Below are 16,759 nucleotides of genomic sequence, written 5' to 3'. Positions count from 1 at the left end.
GAGAGCAGCACCGGATGCTGAACTCCACAGCCCCCTTTCACAGCCTTTAAGATATGATGATGGCCGTCTCTTCCATGTGGCTGTGTCGTCGATCTTCATCCAGGATAGTTCGGGGCCGGGCGGCGGGGTGGTAGGCGCCAGGATAGAAGAGACTAAAGAGTTCTGCACCAGGAAATTTTATTTGCGTGCATGAGACAACCCTGTCCCACATCCGACAGTTCTTTACCCATACAATGCCTATACCAAACGCCCATGACAAGGAACAGCCCTCCGAAAAGGAAACAAAAGCAGGCATCAACCTGGGTGAGATGATATACGCGACGGGTTGGGATACCACGGAGGTAATACTGCAGGAAACCAGGTGCCCTGATAACTCACAACTCCACAGCTTAAGAGAGCCTGTATATAATAAAGAATCAAGGCAGAGGACGACGCTTTTGGGAACAAGAGAAGACAGAAAGAAAGACAGGGGGGGAAGAAACACAAGACACACGCCGGTCATGACCATCGTTAACGAATTTTCCGTGTCCGACCACCTCGACTGGTTCGTTGACTCTCAGGGACCTTTTTGCGCTGAAAGCCCATGGGAGTCGTGCGTTCCACCACTTTGACGATCCGTACATCGTCATCTTCATCGTCACTGATCTCCACTTTGGCCCTCTCTTCGTCGTTGGCACTTTCGGGCGGAGACTCTACTCGACCCCGACGAGGCACTCGGATCTTGGTCGGATCCGGTACCTGACGGGGCTCCGCATATGATGGATGTGGAACTTGATGCGATGGCATCCCCAACGGATAGCTCATGCGGAATTGCGCAGCAGCTCGGGGATCAGCCGGCCCCAACGGGTCCATGGGAAACTGATCCGCACCGTAATGAGCCATCTGCAGAGGGTTGTAGTATGACGGGGCCCACTGTGGGTCATCTGGTAGAGGGCGCGGATACACGGGCTGTTGCAATGGAGGCGGCCGAGTGCTGGTCGCGGGGTTAAAGTACTGGGACGATGTCGGTCGGATGGGAGAGGTGGACTGTCGGGGCCGCAGGGACTGCATCGTCGGAGTTCGAGGGCGGGCATGCGCCGCGGGATTCCAATGAGGATCCTGGGCACCATGAGGATACGACGCCGACGGTTGTTCCGGCGCAGCTAAGCCACCACGTCGAGACACCGGCCGAGATGTGGCCGCCGCCCCAGATGGTCGAGAGCGTCTGGCGCCGCTCGACGTGCCCTCGTCGGCTTGTTGCCGCCTTCGCTCCAGAGCATCCAGTTCGCGTTGTGAGAGTCGCACATTCTTCCTTCCCAGCATCTGCGCCCGACGAATTCGCTCCAAAGCTTGGTCCACCAGATGATCTTCCTTGTCCCGCATCGCCAACTGCACCGCGTAGGCCACCGTGCTGTCCTCGTGGTCATATAGATCATATTCCCCTCCCTCCACCGATGCAGCCTCGTCGAATATGTCCTCGTCACCGTATCGCCCGCGCGGACCGCGATTGTCGAATTCCAACTCCCGCCCGTATGCGACGCGAGCCTTGCGCACCAGTTCTCGCCCATACGCATCATCTCTCTCCTCCTCATCCCCACTCACAATCTCCTCCACGCGCGTCGACCCCACCCACGGTGCGCGTCCTCCCTGATTGTGTCTCCCCATTTGTGCCCCGGGTGGTCTTCCCCATTGGGGCATATCATAAGGAGCTCGCGGCCGACCACCTAGACCGCCTCCTCGGAAAAAGCATTCTCAATTGGTTTGTCCATCATGGCGGCGTGCCCGAGCACGGTCACACCGGTGGCACCAATCAGCCACATAAAGGTCCCCATCAGAGAGGCCCAAAAGAACAAGGGCACTGAGATACAGACCATGATCGTGTACAGCTGAGATGTGTTGAAGCGGCGGAATCCAAGATCCAGATCACGACCGTTCAGTTTTCCAATTCCCCAAAGACCAACGGCAAGGAACAGGATCAGGAACATCAGAGTCCGGTTGGTCAGCAGACTGTAGATGCTCAGCATCACCAAGACCACGGCATAATTGCTCGAGAAGTAGCCCAGATTGTAGTTGACTCGGCTCTGCACTTCTCCAAAGTTGGCAGGTTTGGACAGGCGCTTGAGATCAAAGAACTCGGAGACGGGGCGGAGGTTGGCAAATCGGGAGCCCATGGACTGGTTGCGAAGGCTGTTGAATCGGTCACCAAAACGCGAGGTGATCACCTCAATAGGAATCTGGATTGCCATGATCACAGGGGTAAAGAGTTCGACGAGAAAAGTATTGATGGAGGAATTTGCAGAGAATGCGGGCTAGGAAAAGAAAGGCGGCTCAAAAGAGAACTGCGCAAGGAAAGAGAGTATGGAGAGAGGTCAAGAGTGAGGAAGAAAAAGGGTGAAAGGGCGCGGAGGTGGGGGAGTTGAGAAGTTGAGGTTGTGAGTGATGAGAAAAAGGACAGAGACGATACAGAACACGAAGCCACAAGGCTGCGTGGAGCCAGTCTGAGTCTGGTTTAGGGGAAGGCCACAACGGGTGGGCCGTTTCGGGGATCTTGGGCCACGGCGTAAGGGCGGAAGGCAGTCACTTTGTTTTTGTTTTTATTTTTGTTTTTCTCTCCTTCTTGGCTCTTTCCCTTTTTGAGACTCAGCAGGACCTTATTCAAGCTGGCAATGCATTCGGTAGAGAAGCAAGTGCAACATGGGTCGTCAATGGTCAAGTGCCAGAGAACCTCCTTCACACAGATCCAGCCAGGTTATTGTCTCGTCGCCAGTCAGACTCTGGTCAAACTTGTCGGCCTAGGGTGGATCTGGGATTCGGCAAGACCTAATCAGCCATTCATTCCGACAACTCAGCCACACCTTGAACGAAGCGTGATGGTGTCTGCCTGGGACCCAGGTGTCGTGGTGAGAGTGGTTGGCTGGCCGATCGGTAGACTGGCAGTAGAGGAAGCAGCAGCGGCCAAGATTCAGTCCACGACGGGGCTCTTTTGATGTGTTGGCTGGTTCGGTTTTCAGACAAGTTCCGATCGTTGGACTCTGCAAACGACGCCTACCGTCACTGCGGAAGGCACCAGGGTATGCATGAAATGTAAAGGTATTGCGCAATACCCTCCTCAATAGTCAGTATACTCCCTTCTCCCCAGAGAAATGCAGATGGGGCAGATTGGAACGTGGTAAATCTGTATAGATAGTAGGGATATGGCACGAGCTATATACTGCCGGTGTAGCTGTACCTCTGAAGGATGACTCTCGCTAAGGATTCTCCCCATTCGTTGACTGGCCTTTCATCCACATGAGAGTCATCACTTCTGCCCATTCCCCTTAAGGTTCTTCTCGTCCGAGTGTCCCTAAGTCCAAGATCAAGATCTAGACATCTTGTTCCAACATCCAACCGTCGTAAACGCGCAGATCCATTGGACCACGTCAAGGCCCACCGCCTTTCGTTCGTCTCGAAGGACCGTGAGTACCTGTTGGGTACTGAATACTCGACTACTGCACCTACGAGACAAAGTGGGCACTGAGTGCAGAAGAGTGCAGTAGGTATACCTCAGTACACAACCCAAGTCTGTCTACTATCTGTGAGTGCTGGGATGAAAAGGGGAACAATAATGGCAGAATACGACATCCATGTCGTACAGAATTCACAACTAGAATATAAGGACCTGTGAATTCGACGCCGAAAATGACAGCCCCTGGCGCCAGAAACGGCCGCCTTTCCACCCGTAACTTCCACCTGCAGGCCGCCGCTCGACCGCCCCATCAATCTTGACCACCACTATTCTGCACCCGCCAAGCCCTGTTAGTCATCATCCTGGATTGATCCTCATGCTGGACCTCAACAAGTTCTCCTCGTTTCCACTCACGACCACAACGACGCCAAAAATGGCTCCCCTTTGCAGAAGCAGACCACTCTTCGCCTGGCCCGGTCGCAGATTTATAAAATGCTTCTTGTCCCTCCTCTCGGTGCCCTCCCACCATCACCATCTCTCTCCTTGTCGTTCTCCAACCCCCCAGGTTGACCACAAGGTGTTTATTTCCTAGATTACAGACTTTGAACCCTGATATATATATATTTTTTTCCTTTTTGAACTCTGGCCGCGCTCATGGCACCTACGTCTGTACCCCCTGCTCAGCCCGATGAGCATCAGTATTGGACAGATGCCATTCTCTGTGAGGAAACCCGAGCCAGACTGGAACACTTTCGAAGTCGGGGATGGCTCCCTCCCAATTTTAAGCCGAAGACATTAGAAGGCATCGCTGTTGTTGAGCGTTACTGGCGAAAGTGAGTACCGTCCTGGTTTACGATGATTCGGTTAGAAAATAACGCAAGCTGTCAGGTTCTGCATTCAATCGGAAGAAGACTACGTCGAATATCTACTCTCGGAGGATCAGACGATTTACATGAACTTCTTTGACTGGATGTTCAGAACCTCGCGAACGAAGGTTCTTCAGTCATACGATGAATACTGGCGTCGCCTATGTCAATACTTCAGTCTGTTCGCCCGCCGTCGTGTCAATGATGCGGTTCGTGAACAGATGCGACGAGTACGGATGTTTCTTTGCTATCTACAGATTGGAGGCTAACATGGCAAATAGTTCCTGGACAATGTTTTCCCGGCCGAACGCAAGATTGCCCGACGGACGAAACAAAAGAACACACTGGACGTGGACGTCTTCTGTGTGACGTATCGTCATCACTGGGTCCATTCGAGATTTTTCCGACACGGAAGTATGATCGTCCAATTCGCCACAGTTCAACTCTGGTCCGCCATCACCGGGACTCGTCCTGGTGTTCTGCTTCCACAAAATAGCTCCCTGCCAGGAGAGTCGTCCTCGGGGAAACGCAACCAAGGTCCAGTGTTTCAAAGCGATCTTCCCAAGTACAAGTCTTTAAAAGAACTCCCAGACTCTGTTTGCTACCGAGACATTGAGCTCTTCTATTTGAAAGACCGTGAAAGTAATCGGGATGTGCTGTGCGCTGTTATCGAGTTTCGCAATCTCAAAGGTCGGCCAGAAGGTGCCGATGGGTAAGGCTTACCTACATTTTGAAAAGTTATAGTTGATGTGCCGCTGAAATCTTGTCCCAGAACCAAATTTTTCATGCATGGAGATTACCAACTGGCATATTGTCCTATTGCGCAAATCGTCTCATTTGCCTTTCGTGACGGTGCATTCGAAAACAACCTGACACCAGATCTCATCTGGCGGCTGCGAGTCCCAAAACGGAGTGGGTCTCTTCCCCTACGCTGGAAGCCAGAGGTCCTCGATATTCCCCTTCTTCGCCGCCTTGAGCGCACTCCTTACGGTTACGAGCTACACAAGACATTGCCGATGACCTATAACTCATCTCGACAAGCGCTCCGAGAGTTAGGTCGCGATGCCAAATTCGAAGACGATATTGGACACTACAACTACCGGCGCTGGGCTGCAAATGAAGTCAATAGTATGTCCCTCAAGTGCCTCGTGGTTTGAATTGCACTCTCCCATCTCAAATTGTGTCTAACATTCTTTACAGAGAATTTCACAAGCCAGGAACGGCAACGGGTGCTTGGACAGTCTGGCGATGCTGTTTTTGAAAGGCACTACCAATCCCAGTTCATCGCCCGTGATCTTCAGCATGTTGTCCTCCTTCGACCGTCCCAGGAGAATCTTCTACGAGTCGCTGGAAGTATGCTTAGGAAAAGAGATCCATTAGCCCCTTCTGGCCTTACTGATGTACACAAGCGTGCCATCTGCCAAAGCCCAGAAATTTTGCATCTCCGACGAGAGAAGAGAGAGCTTATGGCAGAGATGCGAGCCCTTGCTGGTACCGTTAAGAATGCTCAAAAGCCCTTCCCACATCTTTATCAAAGGCATCAAGCTGTCGACAAAGAACTGTCCAAACTTCGCAAAGCTTTGACCACCGATACCCAAGAGGCAGCCAGAAAGGACTATTTCCGTAACGCACCTGTACTCGAAGTCGACAAACAGATCAAACAACTTCTCGGAGAATCTGACGGTGCTGACAGTTCTGACGATGAATACTGGGAGTTGCCTACACCTGAATATATTTTCTCCGAACGGGCACGACTCGTGGAGAATTTTTACGGGCCTGACGCAGAGGACTTTGGCGAGGCCAAGCTACTTGCACGGCGTATCCAGGTTACTAAGGATATGGTTGCGCTCCTAGGCCTCTGCGAACCCAGCAGGCGAGGCAACCGTGTTGACTGGAATTTTGATGAGAATGATGACCCTCTTGATGAGCCAGAGGAACCCTCATCTTCTGAGGAAACCCATCTCGAATGCCCAACAGACGTCTGCATTATTTGCTATGGTGAATCTCGTCGCTCAGCGTCCAACCCTCCTCCGCACAAGTTTCCTTCCAAGCGACCAGACTCTCTTCGTCGTCATCTTATCGACTTCCATCTGGTTCATGCGCATAACGGGATCAGTTGCAGCTGGGAAGCCTGTCGCAGTCTCCCTAGGTTCGCTAAAATCACCGAATTTCTGGCCCATGCCAACAATGAGCACAAGTACGATATCAAGATTAAACTATGTCATCTCCCCAGAATGCCACAGCCTTCCAGAGACGCGTCCACGGAGTCAGAGACTCGGCAAGGCACTGAAACACCCGCCTCCTCTCTTGATTTTGACATGGCAAATATTGACCCTCGATTGTTGGAGCCCAGTCCTATTACCGTGGTGGAGCCTTCAACATGCCCGCTAAGCATTGAAATTGCCGCCTCGTCTAAGGGATATTCAGTAACGAGCACCGATTCAAACATGCGGAAGATCTCTACACGGCGAGTGACCAGGGGAGCAGCAAAGGCGACAAATCTACAATCTGGTCTTACGCTGAGATCACCCAAGCCTCCGATGCCCTCGTCCCGAAAACGCGGGCGCTCAGAAGAAGAGCCTACAGTCAAGAGAAGGGGAAACGGGCGACCGGACGGATCGAAAGGGTCCACTATCAAAGCTACCCCTCGTCGGTCAAAGCGATTACGGGCTCGGTGATTTATGGACTTGAAATTTTGTTGTTTTGTTTATATACTCTGCAGTCCAGAATGCCTCAATAGAATGTAGATTCCACATCGAAAAGCCAGCTAGGCATTGAAATCATGTCTTGAACATAGTTTCTCTCCATTAGCACGCTACACAGTGACTAGAGGATTCTCTGGGTAGAAATATGGAACAGCATACAGATTATGTCATATTTCGATTCTTATATTAAATAAGAAAAGGGCATCAGATCAGCTTTTTGATTCGCCGTTTCCTTTCCCTCCTGAAAGCAAGGTATTGTTGATATCATGATGCTCGAAGTCATGATTACCTAGCCCTTGAAGGCAGCGGGTGGCCTTTTACGACTTGACCCAGATCGGCTGATATGTCCCTAACTAGATAGCGAACTATTTCCGAACCAAAAACGAATCGCAGTCGCACCTTTTTGCAACTGACGGAGTCGCTACTAAGTTGGATATTAGTTCCGAATCACGTGGATACCCTTCCCGTTTCCCGAGAGCACGTGATATAGCTTTACGCGCCGCGGGGCAATCGACAACCCCTCTTCCCGGCAAGACCAACTGTCGGACATTTAAGATTCGGCCATCGTTCCAACCTAATAACCCAAAACGGGTTGTTGCTTATGCAAGATATTTCACGTCTGGATAGCTTCGGCGCGAATATTGTTATTTTCAGGTAAGCATTCTAGATTACCGCCGACTAAGATCCACATTGCTCTACTCGCTCACACAAGACTTTCTGACCAGCAATACAATCACGATCTTGCATCAACACTGAATAAACATAACCTTCAACCCCGCTCGAGTCCTTTTGTACGTTATGAAGAGTGTAGTGTTTCTAAACAACGGGCTTATACGGTATAGGAATTCGTCCTCGCCACCTCTTTCCATAAGCGGGTCCGAGAGCTATAGAGTTCTCCAACAAGACCTTGAACCTCTCGAACGAACGGTCGTGGAAGAGTTAAAGAGCTGGCTAGTAGCAAATCCGAACGCGGAATAGAAACATCCCCCACAATCTCGCCTCGTAGAGCAGTGCTCGGAAACAGGACTACGACATATTCTACAGAAGCTTGCGCAGGTCTGTCTCTAATTCCTTTCTAGGACAATTTTCTAGGCTAATAACTACAGGAATCTAGTGTCGCTACCTTTCGGACGTCAAACTCGGGGTAGGAAGTTAAGGAGGGGGAACTTATCCCAATTTCTCTAAGTAAAGGATATAAAATTAGAGATAAGGATCGAAATTACCCGCTAGTAAACGGAACAAAGATATATATTTCAAAGAAGGTTTGCGTGGAGATCTCCGAGGGAAACGTCTTGTATCTACTATAGAAAGTCAAGAATATCAATCGGTGAGAGGGCTTCTATCAACGCGCTATTATATTCAATTCGGGAAACAGGGAATATCATACTTAAAAGATTTAAGCTAGGGCAAACATAGATAATTACGAGTCAATAAATTCGATGTTATTCACGTTAAGAAATAGGACGACAAAATCGAGTTCGGTAATATTAAGGAGATTTTCTCGAGCTAGTTCAGGTATTAGGACAAAGCCCGCTACGCTAATCTCTGTCTCTATTTCTTGGAACTATTGCGTAGCAGTATCTGAAGAGCATGCCGCCGAAACTAGAGCATCGAATCGGGACCGTTCCTTATTCATTCTAGATCTATCCTGCGTATTTTCACTCCTATTAACTAGATTTGATACGGGCAGATATTATAAGGGTTAGGAATTTGAATATATTGAATCTTTGTCTGACTACATATCGTTCGTGTTAGTACTTTGAGTTGAGCGGTTAATACCACTATTAGCCCTAGTAGATCTAATCTCGGGCGTACTAATTTGTTCACTATCGTTCGTGACTGAATTCCTCGAATTAGTATTTATCGCGAGGTAGGCTAGTATACTTACCGAGCAAAGCGTTATCTGCTATTTCAACCACACGGAGATTACTCAAGGAGCCGGTGTTATTATAAGATCGGAATTCTATACTTGATAGGTCGTCTAAAGCTTAGCATAAGCCTCTCTGGGCTTAAGATATTAGAGTGCTATCTGCTGGATGCTGATGATGCGTTGCGGTAAGTCCTTGCAATAATAGTCGCAAACAAGGTCCAGGATTAGCTCCAATATGTGGAATATTGCCCTTGATAATTGACTCGAAGTCTGATTATATACCTTTGGACTACGCAGTAATATTGCAAAGGCGCTATAGGAGTAATTCGGATTTGTTCGCGTCGTTTACAGCATCACAATAGCGTTCCTCTCGAAGTAGGTCAAGGATCTTAGGCAATTCATAAAGTTTCAACGCCTAAAACTCAGTATATTAGAAGATTATTACGGCAGCAAATGTTCCATCTACTTGCGCCCGTGAGAAACCCTTGAAAGCTTCCTCTACCAGGCACAGGAACGCTAGCTGGTTCGTTCCGCGATAAATTGCTTTGTTAGCTACGCTGTGTTCGGATTTAGGATAACCTTTCTCTCTGATATACTAAGAGATTCTTCCAGACCTTTTACTGCTCTTCCATTCTCCTACGTTTTCAGAGGCGGTGAAGGTGTGAATCTGTTCGCCTAGCTAATCTACCCTAGAGTCCTAGCCTCGTCCACGCTCCTATAATATAAATTGTTGAGCAAGAGATATTTAGCAAAGGCCCTTCAGGAGTCGATCTTGATTACTAGGGGTTTTGTTTCCGTTAATCCGCTTGATATATTCAAGTCGCGCATCTCCCTGACCATACAATAACCAGTGATGCGAGTCTTTTTTGGAGAAGTCTTCTAACTCTAGAAGGCGCTGCTTCACAGCTGCTAGTAATTTTGCGGGTCGATCTATTTGGCCGTCGCCTCTCTTACGCTTCTTTGTTGAAGCTTGATCAGAAGCTATTGATCCAGAAGAAGATAAAACGTTACTCAAGACGGACGAAGGAATCAGATTATTGCAAGATGATCTCGTGGAACAACAACCTGAGGCCGATACTTCATCACCGCGTAGTATTGGATGATTAAAGCTAGTTCCGCGAAGAAGGGCGTGATCCGTGTTAATCCCGTCTACTAACTGAGAAGTATATCTCTCAGGCTCTTCTTCTCCAGTGCTGCTGAGAACAGACTTAATCTGATCCAAAACTTGTAAAGCTAGGTCGCGATAGGCATAAAGTATTCTACCTAGAGCCTTTTGAAGAGTCCTCAACGCATATAAGATATCCGATTCAGAGACTATCATTGCTAGGTAGAGAGGGATTGATTGTGTAGAAAGAGAGAACCGAGATTGATTTCCTGAAGTAAGGGAGACTCCGAGCGGGGTAGATAGGGGTAGATAGCAGACGACCAATCAATTCCGGGCTTCTTAGACAGCATTCCAAGAACTACGGAAATGATTAGACGCAAGCTACGTTGTATCATACACGAATGTTTGTCCCTCTTCTCACGCGATAGTGACTGTATACGAAGGCAGGTTATGGTGGTTGAATTTCCTATTTCTTTAAAGATCCGGAACTCGATAATTCACGACATCCATGTTTCAAATCCTACCCTTCATACTAACTCCCGCTATATTGCTTTACGACCTCTTATATAGATTAGTCACACAAAAGAGCATTTGAAAAATCTAGGCAATACCCGAACCCTACCCTCATTCTGGGTTTAGTTTAAGAATAGCAAAAAATCGGAGGACTCGTTCAGTATAGCGCCCGGGCCTATTATACTTCTATATCGGTCTTTTAGTATCTCGATCACGGCTAGATCGGGTCGACTTAAGAAGGAGACCAAATCATCTAAGGCTAATACAAGGGGTTCCTCAAAATAGCAATAGTCAAAATGCTAAGTTGTCAGGGCTAACTTGAGAACAGTATCATAGTTCCAATCGGCTAATACCTCCTCTACCAAGGCGACAACCTTTTCGTCGAAGGGTTCAGACGGGCTCACGTATTTCAAAGACTTGCACTTGTCCAGCAACAATCTAGCATCCTAGCTAAATTCCTCTGGTAGATCCCAAGTCCAGAAGTATATAAAATCAATTTTTAAATAAATCAGTTCCTTTAAGGCTAGCTTGCTAGAGGAGCCAAGACTAGCCGAGGAACCGGAGAGGGCTTTAGAGGTTAGTACAATTACTCTCTTGAGGAGTATAGTTACTTACCATAACTAGATGGTTATTTCTCCACGGAAAGGCGTAAATTATAGGAAATAAATCTAATAGAAACAAAGATTTATATATATATCTGAATAAATAGCTTTGATCACTTTATAATATTCCCATCTTCTTTGCAACCTGCTAACTACCTCTGCCTGCCGCTTGTTACGGACCTCAAAGAAGCGCGGGGGCCGCAGTTATTTGAGTAACGACTGAGGACCAATCATTCTGCGGACACTAGGGAATAGCGTTGTCACGTGCGTTTCGGTGTACTTAGGCGTGCCCCGAGGGACCCAAGGAGGAGACATTCAGGGCAGGCACCAGAAGCAGCCTACAGCTAACCGACACAAACGACACCCTCTTACTCTATAAGACGGTTAGCGCGACGCAGGAAACGGCCGCCATTTTACTAGCGCCGGAATTACGCCCCAAGTGCGAGTGACTAGTAACTTATCACGTGACTATATCCTATCGGTGATAGGATAGACTCATCGGTGATGAGTCCTGGCGCATCAGTAATGAGTCTCGACTCATCAGTGATAGGAAGGACTAGATATATAAGGACACTCTGTTTAGCATCATGTATTTAGTTCTTCGCGATCAATTACACATTGTTACTTAGTTACTACCTTGAAGCACTTTGCACTCCACGGTTCAACTCTAAGACAAACCCAACCTACAGGTAGGGGATTCACTCAGTAGTAACACTTAGTGATTGACCTACTTGGCGCGCACCTCTAGCACGTCTTGCAAGACACTCAACAGGATTCAACCCGCAGTAAGGCTTTGCGAAGCAACGGTACGATTGAGAGACCAGGTCTTAGGATTGGAAGTTAGGATAGCAGGCAAGTATCGGCCCAGGACGTTCTAACTCACAGTGACCGTCGGCACCGCGTAACACATTGATCGCCCTGTCTTTGGACCGTGAAGCATAGTCATCATAGCAGGCAACGACAGTACCCCGAAAGGAAAAACTCCCACTCGAACCACGACAACCGAACCCGACTCAGACGACGAACGTGACATGGAGATTCAGAATCTCAAAACTATCGTCGGACAACTTCGAGAACACCTTAATCAACTAGGCGCGAACTACAACGTCCATTCGACAAGCGTAAAGGACCACTTGGAGCAACTCCATACTCAAGTCGTCGCTTCAGCCCCAGCAACTGCCGTTGAGCACCTAAGCTCCCGAAGGCTGAGACCTTCGATAGCAACAGACAGAAATTGCGAGGATTCCTGACGCAGATAGATATCCATATCGACGTCAACAAAGGACGCCTCGTCAGCGAAGGCAGCAAGGTCATTTTCGTGTCAGCCTACCTGCGAGGACAGGCATAGGACTAGCTCGAACCATACATCCGCGAGTACTACGAAAAAGATAGCGATGAATAGAACACGACCACGCAATCAATCTTTAGCAGCTACACTACGTTTCGACAGCACCTCGAACGAACTTTTAGCGACATTGATGCCAAGAAGACAGCTAAACGCAAATTAAAACGAATTCGACAAACTAGATCAGCATCCGCCTACACGGCCGAGTTCATGCAACTTCAGCGATACTGCAATAGGAAGACTACGCTTTGATTCCGTACTACGACCACGGACTCAAACCCCATATCAAGGACGAGCTTGCGCGGATCGATCGACCAGACACTATAGAAAAACTTATCGACGTAGCAGTACGAATCGACAATCGCCTATACGATCGACAAATAGAAAAAAGGGAAATTAAAGGATAGCGCCGAGGCACTGCCGACCATCACACCATCGGTACGACAAACGACCAAACAGACCCATAAGGGACAGCGACCCCTATAGACCAAAGCCAATGAGCTCGACGCAGCGAGACTCCCAAGCAATGAAGAGAAACGACGAAGAGACAACAACTTATGCTTTAATATAGAAAAGCAGGGCACAGGGCGCGTGAGTGCAAGGAAAAGCACAACAACGCAAAGCCATAGGCGCGTGAGCGCAGCGAAAGACGCAACAACGCAAGGCCACAACAAATAAGGGCAACCCAGGACGATTAGGTTCCGCCTCAGCAGCTACGAGCCACCGACGATAGCTCCAAGACGCCGCTACGCAACGGCAAGAAGGTACGCATCGCCACTACCCGCGAAGGGGACTAGACGAGTATACGGAACCAAACCAAGAAGGGTAAAACCTTGGACACCTTCGACGACTACGAAGAACGGGCGGAAGTGATACGACAAATCACCAAGGATATAACCCCCGGAACCTTCGCAGACGATATAGTTTACCGCGGCCTAATCAGCGCAGAGCACGCGACGGAAGAATTTCCCGAAATAGATTAGGAGAATATCGAGAGTCAAGGGTGGACCCAGTACGGCCATAGGACCCCACCGACTCCCAGGAGTTATCCTACGAAACCCAGGAAGGAGCGGGACGGACCCCGGGAACACCAAGCGAGAACCCAGGAACTCCAGAAATCCCAGAAACTCCACCGCAACTCCCAGGGAAGGATACCACTACACAGCCTCAGAAAGGAACCCCCAAGAGAATACAGAACAATATCCATATAACAACCCAAGGTATGCATGCAGAGGATACGCACGACACCCTCAGCACGATCTCAGAGCCGTAGTAGGTTGTTACGACGATGGATGCTAGGTACACGCATCAGGGAAGGTCGAGAAGAGCCTCGAACCTAGACCTCTACAATAGGAAAAGAAACCCAACTGGAAACCAGAATACGCAGGAGTCTGGTTTGGAAAAAGAAAACTACGCGACGAACAGCGGCAACTCGCAGCGACAGCCTAGGGACGACACATAAGGATTACGGCCAACATCATGCTCAGATCAACTATAGTAATAATCGACTCGGGAGCAGCTAGTAACTTCATGGATCCCAGGTACAAGAACCGCTATCAGATCAAAGGATAAGAAAAACCCCAGGTCGTGCCAATTATCGGACTTAACGGAGAAAGTCTTGGACCAGGGATTACCCACGAAAGCGGACCCCTACCAATAGTTATTAGAGACCACTTCGAAATCATCAACTTCGACGTGACCCCACTAGGACAGTACGATATCGTTTTGGGCGTTCCTTGGTTAAGGAAGCACAACCCCGATATTAACTAGCAAACTAATGACCTACTCTTCAGGTGCAACTGTCGAGTCACGAGCGAGAAATAGACCGGAAGGAAACAGAACACGCTAACGACACTTAGCCATGGGGTGGCAGGTGCTCATGAGAACCCTCACGAAGGCGAACTTAAGAGGAGTTTTCGGCCAGGAGGCAGGCCCAACAGAAACACGATCGATGCACGAGACATCGCGACGGTTAAGCAAGGAAGCAACATACCGACCAGGAACTAGAGGAATATGTCCTCGTTCACGACGCAGCAACAGCTCTATGCGCCACAGAAGCGCCAGAAGAAGAACACAAAATACCAGCGGAATATGCGGAATTCCAAGACGTGTTCACGCCACCAAGGGATAGTAAGCTACCAGAGCATGGTCCGTTCGACCATAAGATAAAGATCAAGGACGGCGAGGAACCAAAGTTCATGCCGATCTACCCACTATCGCAGAAAGAGTCAGCGACACTAGAAGAATACATCAAGGATAACCTTAAGAAGGGGAACATTCAACACTCGAAATCTTCAGCAGGATATCCAATCCTATTTGTACCGAAGAAAGGAGGGGAACTCAGAATGTGCGTTGACTACCGACAGCTCAACGACATTACGATCAAGGACCGGCACCCGTTACCGTTAATCAACGAAATCCAAGACATCATTCAAGGAGCGAAATATTTCAGCAAGTACGATATTACCAACGCGTACAATCGACTCCGAATCAAGGAAGGAGATGAGTGGAAGACGGCGTTCAGAACCAAATACGGGCACTACGAGTACAAGGTTATGCCGTTTGGTCTTACCAACGCACCCGCATCATTTCAACGGTTCATCTTCCATATCCTACAAGGATACCTCGACAAGTTCGTGATCGCATACCTCGACGATATCCTAGTGTTCTCCAAAACCGAGGAAGACACATCGAGCACAACAGGAAAGTACTACAACGACTCAGGGAAGCAGAGGTGACGCTCAAACTCAAGAAATGCGAGTTTCATCCAACAGACAAGTTTCCTCGGATACACCATTAGCCTGACGGACTGGGAATGAACAAGATAAAGTCAAGAGCATACTCGAATAGCCAACGCCAACATGCGTCAAGGACGTACAGAGTTTTCTTGGACTTGCGAACTACTATCGAAAATTAATACCGCAGTACTCAAAGTATACGGCAGGACTATACCGATTCACCAAAAAGGGGATACCGTTCCAGTGGACGAAGAAGCAGAAAAATCATTTACCGCACTCAAGGGAATATATAACAAAAAGGCAGAAAGCGATCCTAGCCATATTCAACTACGATGCACCAATCATCATAGAAACCGACGCATCTGATTTCGCGCTTAGAGCACAGCTCATGCAACCAGGACAAGACGGCAAGCTCAGACCTGCTTTCTAGTCTCGCAAGATAATACCCGCGGAAATCAACTACGACGTACACGACAAGGAACTGCTAGCCATAGTATCAGCATTTCAGACGTGGAGAGCCTACTTGGAAGGGGCCAAGCACACAGTGATCGTTCGGACAGATCACCACAATCTCACGTACTTTACGACTACGAAGAAACTTACAAGGCGACAAGCCAGATAGGCGGAGACCTTAGCCCAATACGACTTCAAGATCGTGCACTGTAAAGGGACCGAAAACACGGTCGCGGACGCGCTTAGTCGACGACCCGACTATGAACTAGGTACCAAGGAGGCAGCACCAGCAATCTTGGCAAAAGATAACGAAGGAAACATCGTCTACAATCACCAGACGCTCGCAGCGACTAGCGAGGTCCAGAACGACGAATAGATCGAAAGGATTCGAGACGGCACACGGACCGACGAATCACTACAAAAGTTCTAGGCAACAACACAGCCCTGACGAATAACGGCTTAGTCTACATTCATAGACTAGTGTACGTTCCCAGAAACCTCCAAACACAGATCATACAGCTACATCACGACGAACCAACACAGGGACACCCTGGTATCGAAAAAACCATCGAAAAAATCACGCGGAATTACTACATCCCGGCACTATACAGAAAAGTCCGGAAGTACATTCAGCAATATAACTCGTGTCAACGAAACAAGACGTCACGACACGCACCATACGGAGAGATGGAATTGGCCGAAGTACCACAACAACCATAGGAATAGATCACAATAGACTTCATAACGAAGTTACCTGTCTCAGAAGGAAATAACATAATAATAGTAGTCGTCGATCGACTGACTAAGTACGCACACATGATACCGACAACGGAAACCATCGATACACGACAGATAGCCAACCTACTACTCAAACATGTGTTTGCCAACCATGGACACCGAGCAAGATTACCTCGGACAGAGACAAACTGTTCACATCGAATATATAGCAGTCATTGGCGGACAACTCGGCATTGAGCATAGACTCTCTACCGCGTACCACCCGCAAACTAACGGACAAACCGAAAGAGTCAACCAAACTCTAGAACAATACCTACGACACTACGTCAATTACCAACAGGATGACTAGGCAGGATTGTTACCAATAGCGCAGTTGGCGTACAACAACGCCATGCACGCT

At 48.6% G+C, this 16,759-nt stretch overlaps 4 protein-coding genes across 4 annotated transcripts; 2 read left to right on the top strand and 2 right to left on the bottom strand.

The window, feature by feature from the left end:
* Positions 1-510: 510 nt before the first annotated feature.
* POX_e06564 (uncharacterized protein) lies at positions 511-1,677 on the bottom strand (the record flags this gene model as incomplete). The annotated part of the gene is made up of 1 exon (XM_050115382.1): positions 511-1,677. The coding sequence occupies one exon, from the start codon at positions 1,675-1,677 to the stop codon at positions 511-513; it is 1,167 nt and encodes a 388-aa protein (XP_049967842.1).
* A 26-nt stretch (positions 1,678-1,703) lies between these two features.
* POX_e06563 (Prenylated Rab acceptor 1) lies at positions 1,704-2,225 on the bottom strand (the record flags this gene model as incomplete). The annotated part of the gene is made up of 1 exon (XM_050115381.1): positions 1,704-2,225. One exon carries the CDS (start codon positions 2,223-2,225, stop codon positions 1,704-1,706), a length of 522 nt encoding a protein of 173 aa, XP_049967841.1.
* A 1,853-nt stretch (positions 2,226-4,078) lies between these two features.
* POX_e06562 (uncharacterized protein) lies at positions 4,079-6,968 on the top strand (the record flags this gene model as incomplete). Its single annotated transcript, XM_050115380.1, has 5 exons — positions 4,079-4,257; positions 4,313-4,520; positions 4,572-5,002; positions 5,063-5,418; positions 5,491-6,968. The coding sequence occupies 5 exons, from the start codon at positions 4,079-4,081 to the stop codon at positions 6,966-6,968; spliced, it is 2,652 nt and encodes an 883-aa protein (XP_049967840.1).
* Positions 6,969-14,443: 7,475 nt separating this feature from the next.
* On the top strand, positions 14,444-15,168 carry POX_e06560 (RNA-directed DNA polymerase; the record flags this gene model as incomplete). Its single annotated transcript, XM_050115379.1, has 2 exons — positions 14,444-14,560; positions 14,608-15,168. 2 exons carry the CDS (start codon positions 14,444-14,446, stop codon positions 15,166-15,168), a joined length of 678 nt encoding a protein of 225 aa, XP_049967839.1.
* Between the last annotated feature and the right edge of the window lie 1,591 nt (positions 15,169-16,759).

This window comes from Penicillium oxalicum, chromosome V, assembly GCF_001723175.1.
Source record: "Penicillium oxalicum strain HP7-1 chromosome V, whole genome shotgun sequence".
Lineage (NCBI taxonomy): Eukaryota > Fungi > Ascomycota > Eurotiomycetes > Eurotiales > Aspergillaceae > Penicillium > Penicillium oxalicum.
Note: the sequence above shows the minus strand (reverse complement) of the source record. Positions and strands in the feature narration are given on the sequence as shown.